The sequence below is a fragment of the Jatropha curcas genome, chromosome 6 (assembly GCF_041381405.1).
Source record: "Jatropha curcas cultivar XTBG-Jc1 chromosome 6, XTBG_Jcur_1.0, whole genome shotgun sequence".
In the NCBI taxonomy this organism is placed as follows: domain Eukaryota; kingdom Viridiplantae; phylum Streptophyta; class Magnoliopsida; order Malpighiales; family Euphorbiaceae; genus Jatropha; species Jatropha curcas.
The window spans coordinates 21,203,569-21,214,182 of record NC_143156.1 but is presented as its reverse complement, the minus strand read 5'-3'; the positions used below and the strand labels follow the sequence as shown (position 1 = coordinate 21,214,182).

General features: G+C 40.0%; 1 protein-coding gene and 1 non-coding gene across 2 annotated transcripts; one reads left to right on the top strand and one right to left on the bottom strand.

Annotated features, from left to right (window-relative positions):
• Positions 1-861: 861 nt before the first annotated feature.
• Positions 862-968, top strand: LOC119371525 (small nucleolar RNA R71). The gene has a single exon (XR_005179143.2). It is a non-coding gene; the product is annotated as a small nucleolar RNA R71 (small nucleolar RNA).
• Positions 969-1,007: 39 nt separating this feature from the next.
• Positions 1,008-1,379, bottom strand: LOC149495703 (uncharacterized). Its single transcript, XM_089723237.1, has one exon. It carries the CDS (start codon positions 1,377-1,379, stop codon positions 1,008-1,010), a length of 372 nt encoding a protein of 123 aa, XP_089579363.1.
• Positions 1,380-10,614: the final 9,235 nt, after the last annotated feature.

Here is a 10,614-nt window from a genome sequence, read left to right as displayed (position 1 = left end):
TTGAGCCTTTGTGGGAAAGGAACAGGTGGGATATAACGCTTTACTTCCTCTTTTTCTTCTAGGCCAATGATGGGGATCTTCTTCTGCTCTTTCCTTTCTTCCTCCTTTCTGGTTGGATCCTCTAATTGTTTGCCATCCCTCAAAGTGATAGCTTGTACATGTTCGTTGGAATTTTTCTTAGTGTTACTAGGTAACGTACCTTGGGGTCAAGAAGTTATCATGTTTATAAACTGCCCTAATTGAATTTCCAAGTTCCTTATCGCAACTTGTTGGATTTTGTTGTTTTCTTGAGTTTCATTCATGAAGTCCATGTGAGATTTGGAGAGAGCAGTAAGAAGGTCATCTTGAGTCCTTTTCTCTTGAGAAGGAAAACCTGGTGGTGCATTCAAGGCATTGTTTGGATTCCCAAGAGAAAGATTAGGATGATTCCTCAATCTGTTATCATAAGAGTTAGAATACAGGTAATTCTTCCTTCCTTGATTCATCACATAGTTGACTTGCTCCAAAGTTTGCAGATTTAAAGAATCCAACATGTACTCTCCAATTCCATGTTGTCCACTACACCTGTAACATGCTTTCACAATAGAATTAACAGAGTTAGTAGTCAACAAATCCAACTTTCTTACCATATTATCCACCTTGGTATTGAGTGCAGTAATGGCATCAATCTCATAAACTCCTGCAGGCTTCTTCCTTTCGAAACTGTGTTGATAATGGCTGTTGCTTGCCATCTCTTCTATCAAATCATATGCCTCATTAATTTCCTTTCTTTCAAAAGATCCACCAGCAGCTGCATCTAGAGTAATTATTATATTAGGAGATAATGCATTATAAAAAGTTTGTACTTGTAACCACTTAGGCAAGCTATGATGTGGGCACTTCCTCAATAGGTCCTTGAATCTGTTCCAAGCTTCATACAAACTTTCTTGACCTTGGTGGGAAAAAGTCATTATCTCATTGTGAAGCTTTATGGTCTTTGAAGATGCAAAAAATTTCGCCAAAAATTTCTAAGCTAATTCCTCCCATGTTGTAAAACTTCCAGCAGGGCATGATTGTAACCAAGACCGTGCCTTATCCCTTAGAGTGAAAGGAAATAGTCTCAATTTTATGGCATCCTCAGAAACTCCATTTTGTTTGAATGTATCGCAAATCTCCAGGAAATTTATGATATGAGCATTAAGATCTTCACTAGGTAGACCTCCATATTGAATTGAGGTGGAAAGCATTTGAATAATTACAAGTTTCATCTCAAAACTGTTAGCTTCCACCCTAGGCCTAGTGATACTTGAGTTTGCTCCATTGAGAGAAGGAGTTGTATAATCTAGCAAGGTGCGGAGATGAGGTTGAGGTCTATCCTCTAGGTCGATTTCATTTGCCATGTTTGATTGTTTTCCTTGTTTGCTCTCACGTGCTCCCCTAGCGGTCTTATTCATATAACAAGTCTTTTTGATTTCTGGATCAAAGATTAAGAGCTCAGTTCTGCCTGATCTTCTTTGAATAAACACCTGAAATAATCTTCTAAAAAAAATTAAAAATAAGAATAAATGTCTAAATTAATAATAGGGTAATTAGTATTGATATTGGTAACTCCAATCCTCGACAACGAAGCCAAAAACTTGACAATGATTTTTCGCAAGTGTACGAAGTCGCGACAAGTAATAAAGAATGAGTAGAGTATCGTTCCCATGAGGATTGTATGCCAAGTACAAAAATTATGTTAACCTACTATTATTTAAATGGCAATCAAGGGAACTATTTTAAGAAATTAACTTCAACAAATAAAAGAGAATAAAAAGAGAATAAATGGCAAGCAAGCAATTTTTTTGATAATAAGAAATCAATGATTAAAAGCTACTAGGGATTTTGACTCCACTTAATTGTATCCAATTTATTTTATTAGTTTGATAATCAGTTTTAATTGTTCAAGTAGGAGAAACAACCCTGAAATCACTAACAAGCTCTCCCGATGTATTGTTAGCTTTTTTAACCCGATCTAATTACCTATCTTCCAATAGTGCAATCAAAAATGAATTAAATCATTAAGTTTTATGGTTTGTTTTGTGAATTCATAACCTAAGCTCATTAAATTATGAAAACCCCCCATCAGTAAAAACATATAACTTCCACATCAAGTTATTATTCTCATGTAATTTATTATCTTTTTCACATCAAAAACCCTTCTCCTGATAGTGATTAATGAAATAAATCAATCTAGGAGAGAAACTCTGCCTGGAAGCATTAAGTTCAATAATGAATTATACTTTGAACAAAGAAAAGCAAATCTAATATTATAAATTAGAAAGGAAATTAAGCTACATCAAATCCCTAGTATGAGAATTTAGTTCGACATAGTATTTAAATAAAATTCAATTAAACTTGAAAATAATTCCATAATCAATGTGAATAATGAAAAGTAAAAAACAAGATTAAAAGTTTAGAGATAAAAACCAGTCAACAAATAACGTGGACGGCCTCCTTGAATCTTGACACAAATCTTGGCTACTTGAAGTCTTAGAGAGAGAAAACCAATAGAACAAAAGATGGTATATCCTTCGATCCCCTGCACTGCATCTGTTCTCTCTTTATATAGACTTCCTAGGGAAAACTCTGGCTTCTTTTAGGAAATAGAGTCTTTATTGAGTAGGAAATCTCTTGGAGATAGGAGACTATTTAGGCTTTTAATTTCTTCTCAATTAGGACTCTCCCATACGTTTAAATAGGATTTAAACTTGATTGGCACGTTAGGAAAGTATCTCATGTGGGCCCATACAAGTGGTAGGGACTGGGCTGACGTTTTCGACTCAAAACGAAACTTGATTTTCAGTACGGGCGTGCCACTGGTAACGGTCTGGGCATGCTTTAGTTCTAAGGTAATCGGAGCATAGGCCATGCTCAAGTGAGCACGCTCTGAGATAAATTTGTGGCACGAGTGTGCTGGACCGCAGGGCTAGGGCGTGCCGGGCTTTGAGTTACCAGGATGGATGCAGCATGGGCTTGTGAATACCCAAATTTTGAGGCTCAAAGAGCCAATTTTTCCGGACTGCAAACAGTCCGGCCGGACTAAAGGCCATTTTGGAAGTTCACCGAAAGTATGCCAATATGGCATGTGAAACGTCCGGGACGTTGCGAGGATCGCGAATCTGGGCCCGAAATTTTTTTCGGAGGTCCGGAGCGCCCGGAAAGGCCTCCGGAGTGAAAAGATAGCAAGACCACCGACCACCGGCGGCCCAGCCACCGGAGCCGCGCGGCCCGGGCCAGCAGCCCCAGCCGCCGGACCAGTCCGTTTTTGCCTATAAATAGTGGCCTCGGCACTCCGTTTTCGGCACTCAGTCTGTGTTGACGGACGCTCCTTCTCCCTACGCTCCTTGCGATTCTTTATTACTTTCTTGCATCTTTTAAATTTTAGTTTTATTTTATTTTTTTGTGATACTTGGTCACTTAAAATTAAACTAAAATTAATTCCTTTAACGAGGAGCTTAACCTGGAGTTAAGAAGCGGTTGACGATTACATCAGGTACGTAAGTTAAACTTTGCCTATTTAATTTTAGCTCTTCATGCATGCTTCTTTTCTACTCCTAATAATTCTACAACTGCATAAATGCATTCATACCGTCATATAGGCAAGAAAATTGCCTCAATTAAAATGTGATTAAGCTAAATGCCCGGTTAATTAATAATCGTGGTATTAAAGTTTAAATCCGACAATATTGGCTCAAAATATCTAGTCTCTCAATGGCTATGGTATGATTGCCTTTATTTCGAACAATTTTCGGCTTAAGTCCAATTAATCAATAATTGTGATCAAAAGGCCTTAATCAATCACGTTCTTTTGGCAACAACTTGCCTAAATCAACACTTTTGACTAAAGGTCTTCAAATCAACACATTTTGGCTAAAAGCCTTTTAAATAACCAAACTTTTGGCAACAATTGCTTAAAATCAAAGTTTTGGCAAAATGTCTCAAAACTAAATCAATCTTTTGGTTTTAAAACCTAAAAATCAACCATTTTGGCAACAATCGCCTAATCAACACTTTTGGCAATTTATTACCTAAATCACAAAACTCTTTTGGCTAAAAGCCTTAATTCATTTTTGGCAAACAAATAAGTCCAATCAAACACTTCTTTTGGCTCAAAGCCATCAAAATCAACACTTTTGGCATCAAATGCCTAAAAATCAATTCTTCGGCACAATGCCTAAACAAAATGCACAAAGCATCCACACACTCATGCATTAAGCATCCCCATTCAAAGCCCTCTAGAGGAGGCCTATCGAACTACGTGGACTTTGATCTTCCATTCAAACGGAAGTACGTAGGCACGTTCGGGATTTCACCCCGAGCGGCAAGTCAAAATCACATAAACATTGTTCATTGGTCCAAATCACATCATCTTGCACCTTGCAAAGCATTCATTCATGGTTAGTTCATCAGCATGACATAGTCTCGGGATCCATCTCGGGTTTGCACACCATGCCTTAAACATTGGGATAATTGATCTAGTAATTAGGTTAATTAAAATCGGAGTCAACTTAGGGTTTTTTCCTAGTTTACCCTAAAATAATTAAACAAGGTGGCGACTCACACATCACGTGCGTTTCTTCCTTAGTCACATGCATTCTCATTGCATTGATGTTTTGGGGAGGGGTTCACAGTTTGGCGACTCTGCTGGGGACTGAATGTAATCTTTTTGCATAAAAGTGGACTACAATTGCTGTGTGAACTAACCAGCCCTTCTTTAGGGTTTTATTTTACAATGCTTTGTTTTGCAGGGTACCCTAGCAAGGATTAAGTATTCTTTCTTTAAGAATGCTTAATAAGGAAAACTTGAACTTGATTGGAATTTACTTTAAACCATTTAAATTTGTTGATTAATTTGCACGATTGAGAATCTTTTTCTCCATTGCATAAAAAATGAATTTCAAATGAATTTCTTCTCTCTCTGTTCAAACTTCTGAGTCTGGATAGCAAGTAGCGCTGATCGGCAGGTCTCTTTGATTATGTCGACGGATAGCCAAAGTGTCCTCCCTGTTACCGCAAACCACTCCTAATCCTTTTGGGGGTGGCCCATGAGTATGCGTACTGTTGGACCCACGTGAAACTCTTTGATTCACATGTGGTTAGGTATATCCATACTCAAGGTTCAAGGGTCCCTTATAAGCCAATTCTCTATTTGTGTCATAGCCTATAGAACCTATCCTTTAGGACTGTATGCACCCAATGATACGAATCATATCATTAAATGAAGTATGACGTGATGTTGTGCGCATTCATGACATATCATCTCATTAAAAAGAACATTCCATTTCAAAAGCAAAAAAAAAATTTTCTTTGAGAACTATGGTCCTTTCGAAAAGTCGAGCTGTCCAGCCCTAAGCACCCTACCTCACACTATCTCACATACCCTATGAAAACACCTTATATAGGATAGTCTAACCATTTTGACTATGTCCTTTCACAGGTGCCCCTCTAGAGACCACCCGTACTCGAAACACCAACTGAGCTCTCACACATAAGTCTGACAACCCCAACTGCACCAATGGCATTACTGTCTGATATTCAAAACCTCATAAAACAAATGGAAGCCAGAATGGAGGCTAGAATGAATGAGGCATTGGCTGCCCAGAGAACTGCCCTATTAGCTGAACTAGGTGGTGGTAATGGAAATGGGGCTTCCGCTGGGGGAAGTGGACCTGCTGCCTCCAATCAGGAACCTGGTGCTGAACCGACAAACCCTACCTTTAACCTGGATGACATGCCCTCTGGAACTGCTTCTGAGCTGGAAGCTCAGAAAATGAGAGAGAAGCTGGAATTGTTAGAAAGGTCAATCACTGCCCTTATGACACACAAGGAAGTGGTGGACATGGACTCCTTGTCCTTGTTCCCTGAAGCAAGACTGCCCACGAAGTTCGAAATGCCCAACATGGACAAGTTTGATGGAATCACTTGTCCCAAAACACACCTGAAAATGTATGTGGGTGCACTAAACCCGTTCGGCCTGAACAGTGAGCTCCTTGCTCAGTTGTTTCAGCAATCTTTGACTGGTGCTGCATTAAGATGGTTTGTAAGCTTGGATCGTTCCAAAATGAAGAATTGGGAGGACATATGCAATGCTTTTAACACGCAGTACCATTATAATGTCGAAGTGGATGTTACCCGGAGGGAGCTAGAAACCACTAAACAAAAGAACAATGAGCCCTTCTCCTCGTTCCTTTCGAGGTGGAGAGCCAAAGTTGCTCAAATGATCAACCGACCCTCTGAACAGGAACAAGTTGACATAATAATCAAGAATTTACTGCCTGTCTACCAGTCACAGCTTCAAACACAGTACTTGCCTACGTTCCAATCGCTCATTGCAACTGCAACTAAGGTGGAAGACTTAATCTAGTTGGGTCAACTCAAAGAAGACTCATACAAGAAGCAGAATCATGCTGGGTCCAGTGAGACAAATGAAATAGCCAGTATAATCCCCATGAATCCTTTACGTGTTGGGAATTTGGGAAACAATCAGCCAAGGAGGCAATACACTGATCTCGGCATGCCAATCCTTTTGGTGTTCCGAGAAGCAGTGAAAGCAAATTTACTGAAGCCCTTAGAAGCAAGGCCATTACCAAACCCCCTGCCCCGGAATGTCAAAGCCAATGAATACTGTGAGTACCATCAAGGACATGGGCACAAGACCGAATCATGCTGGACTTTGAAAAACCGTTTACAAGACCTGGTTGACAATGGGTCCATCATCCCAAGAGCAAGCTGAACATCAACCAATCCCTTGCCTAACCATGGGATTAATGCAAAAAAATTGCTGAACAAGAATTGTTCGATCCTTTCGAACTTTTCTTAAGAATGAATGAAGTTTGTGTCTGAGAAGGTTAAGACCAAACCTCCAAAAGAACAAAGGAGTTGTCCAAGACCAACAACAACCTGTCTGGTCGATTTAAGCATCGAGAAGAACAAAGTCACTACAGTCAATCCAATCCTAGTCCATCACAGTCCACCTAGCGTCTATCTTTTAGGGTCTAGTTTTAGTTTTCCTTTCATTTTCATTCAATTCAAATTTGTAAATCTAAGTGTCTTTTGTACACAAATTTTGTCTTATCAATAAAAAGGGATCAGTTTACGTTCCAATCATGTTTATACTCTTTCCCTATCCTTTGCTGTGAAAGCACAAAAAAAAAAAAACAAAAAATCGAAAAAAATAATAATAAAAAAAATTGAAAAATAAAAAAAATGATGACAAAAAAAAAGGATAATAAAAAATTGGCAAAGAAAAATGCATTCATCCTTTCATTTGCTCTGCATCAATCAAAGCTGGGGGCATCCTAAGAAGCACTGTCAAAGGGGAAGTTTTGAAGGGTAATCATGGAAAGGATCCAGCAAAGGGTACGCAAGACTTCAAACAGTACCGAGGTAAAGCCGATTGAAGGGGGTTAGGGCCAGAATGGTTTCTCCGAAAACCCAGGAATGGAAGATGCTCTGACAGAGAGGTGTCTGAATTTTGAGCTTGAAAGCGACAGAATAAAGAAGTTATGTTTGGAATTGGGCTGGGTCTGCATGAAGTCGCAATGCTATCCATACACTACTCAAGTCATCTCAGAATCAAGTTGCCTCGAAATTCTTTATGGAGAGGCTGCTTCTAAGCAAGTAAAAGAAAAAACGGGACAAAAGGAACCCCTGGTCAAAGGAAGCAAACAAGCAAAAGAAAAAAAACGGGTCAAAAGGAACCTCTGCACAAAAGAAAGGAATCAAGGACAAAGCTACAGGAAATCAAGTTGTCAAAAACGGGTCAACTGCAAGCTCTCCGTTAAATTCAAGCCCATCAAGGGTAGATGACAAATCATTTCAGCCATAAGGACAAAGACCAAGCGGCTGCTCACATTTTGAAAAAGCAAGTTAAAAGAAGCAGTCATTTCCACAAATTGGATGACAACAAACACTTTGAAAATCAAGCGCCAAGCATGGCACAGGCACAAGTGTCCTTATAAACAAGGATCATTTCTCAAAACAAGGAAAAGGAAGAGTCTCCTTAAAATTCCTTATGGAGAGGAGAACCATTGAGGAAATAAGTTTCAAATTCAGAGGAAGATAAAGTTCAAGAAAAGGAATCAAATTAACCTCAAGAATTCAAACATGGCGAAGCCACAAACTCAAAGCATAAAACTTCTTCAACACTCAAGCCACTCAAGTTACCACCACAATGTGGGTATTCAAAACTCTTTGTGATGAATACAAGTCATATTTCAGTCAACCAGTGCTAAAACCACTACAACGACAAAGTCAAATTCGCCTAGGGCCATCACTATCATACGAGCTCGAGTCAATAAGTTGATTCAACATCATCAAAATCGGGAATGAATCCCGTAAAGACATCAAGTCGGGAAGGAATCCCGCAAAAACATCAAGCCAGGAAGGAATCCCGCCAAGAAATCAAGTCAGAAATGAATTCTGTATTAATATCAAGTCGGGAAGGAATCCCGAAGAAATCAAATCTGAAGTGAATTCCACAATCAGCATTAAGGCGGAATTGAATTTTGCCCCAACAGCAAGTCGAAAACAAATTTCGCATCAAGTCGGAGATGAATTCCGCACCAGCCGAGCACGAAGTTCGCATCCCAGAGGGAACTACGAAAGACCTGATTCTCCCCATCCCCCGAAGAGTTCTTGGAGATACGTAGGCAGCCCAAAAGGCGCGGTCACAAACATAAGTTTTGCATCATAAATAACATTTTCTCTTTGCCAATATAAAAAAAATATATAAAAAAAAGAGAAGAAAAGAAAAATAAAAGCTGGAGTTGAAAACCCGAAAGGGCGGCTTCAGGCAAGAATTGAGCCTGCTAGAGTCGAAAACCCGAAAGGGCGGCTACTAGGCAAAAGTTAAGGAAAAAAAAAAAAGTGCTTTCATGAATTCTTTTAGAGAGTCCATTTTTGTAGGATAAACAGCAAAGTATGTCCTTAAAAAAAAAAAAATCCCTTTCAACGGTCTCCTTGGGAGTATATAAATCATTTTTTCCAGAAATCACTGAGTTCCTTCGAGTCAATATTCACTACAAGAAAAATTTAAGTCTCTAAATCGAGTCTCCAATGAGTCTTTAAAATCAAGTCTCCATCACCAGTGGTCATTCCACAACAATTCACAAAAATCGAGCCATTCTCAAAAGTTCGTTTTGAAAGCGTCACTCTTTGAGTCATTCCTCGAAAAAAAAAAGAGAGAGAGGAAAATGTCAATTCAATCCCCGGGGTTTCCAAAACAACCCTAAAAAATGTCAAACATATTCGTTGAGAGGTAATTCTTTAATACCTCATCGCCACTCGGACCATCGTTTCTTCGATCCTTTCAAACGAGCGATGTCATCCACATTGTCCGTTTCCTCGAGTCATATAAGTGGCTTTGTTCTCTTTGATTTCCTCAATCGATTGGACAAGTGCAACACAAATGTTTTGAAGAATTCCATGGTCATCACCATTCTGGGGGCAAGGAGTGATAAGAACCTTCACCATTCTCCCATCACAGAAGTAATCACGGAATTTTTAGTCTTTCATTAAGAAGAAATTCTATTTCAGCTAATAAGGGCATCAATTCTCTCAAGCAGGGGGCAAAATCCTCCAAGTCGGATTCAGGGGCAAGTGTTATGAAAAAAAAAAACATACACAACCCAGGGTGGAACCCAACCATTGTCAATCTCTTTCACACAAACCCAGGGTAGAACCCGGTTAATGGTTGACCTTTTTTACATAAAACCTAGGGCGAAACTCTAACCAATAACCAACCATTTTTCATCCAAAACCAAGCCATTTGATCATTTCGACTTTAGGTGGACCCTTGGTTCTCAAAGAAAAAAAATAAAACAAATCTCTTTTCAAGCCCTCAGTAAGAGGCAAAACATCTTTTCAAGTCCTCTAAGAGGCAAAACATCTTTGCAAGTCCTCTAAGAGGCGAAATCTCTTTTCAAGTCCTCAAAAAGGCAAAAATATTTTTAAGTTCCAAACATAAATCCATGCATTTTGATCATTTCATTTCAGAAGAAAAGACCAACGGCAGGGTTTCCTCCTTTGCCCATCCTCAAAATTTGCTCCTTCAGACAGCCACTGGCTCTCATAAATCATTTTTATGATAGCCAGTGGGGGGCAACTGTGAATACCCAAATTTTGAGGCTCAAAGAGCCAATTTTTTCGGACTGCAAACAGTCCGGCCGGACTAAAGGCCATTTTGGACGTTCACCGAAAGTATGCCAATATGGTACTTGAAACGTCCGGGACGTCGCGAGGATCGCGAATCTGGGCCCGGAATTTTTTTCGGAGGTCCGGAGCGCCCGGAAAGGCCTCCGGAGTGAAAAGATAGAAAGACCACCGACCACCGGCGGCCCAGCCACCGGAGCCGCGCGGCCCGGGCCGGCAGCCCCAGCCGCCGGAGCCGGCGGCCGAGTCCGGCCGCCGGGAGCCGGCGACCCGACCGCCGAGACCGGCCGCTGGACCAGTCCGTTTTTGCCTATAAATAGTGGCCTCGGCACTCCGTTTTCGGCACTCAGTCTGTGTTGACGGACGCTCCTTCTCCCTACGCTCCTTGCGATTCTTTATTGCTTTCTTGCATCTTTTAAATTTTAGTTTTATTTTATTTTT

Coding starts and splice junctions, on each gene's coding strand:
- LOC149495703 (XM_089723237.1), bottom strand. CDS start 1,379: ATGGCAAATGAAATCGACCTAGAGGATAGACCTCAACCTCATCTCCGC.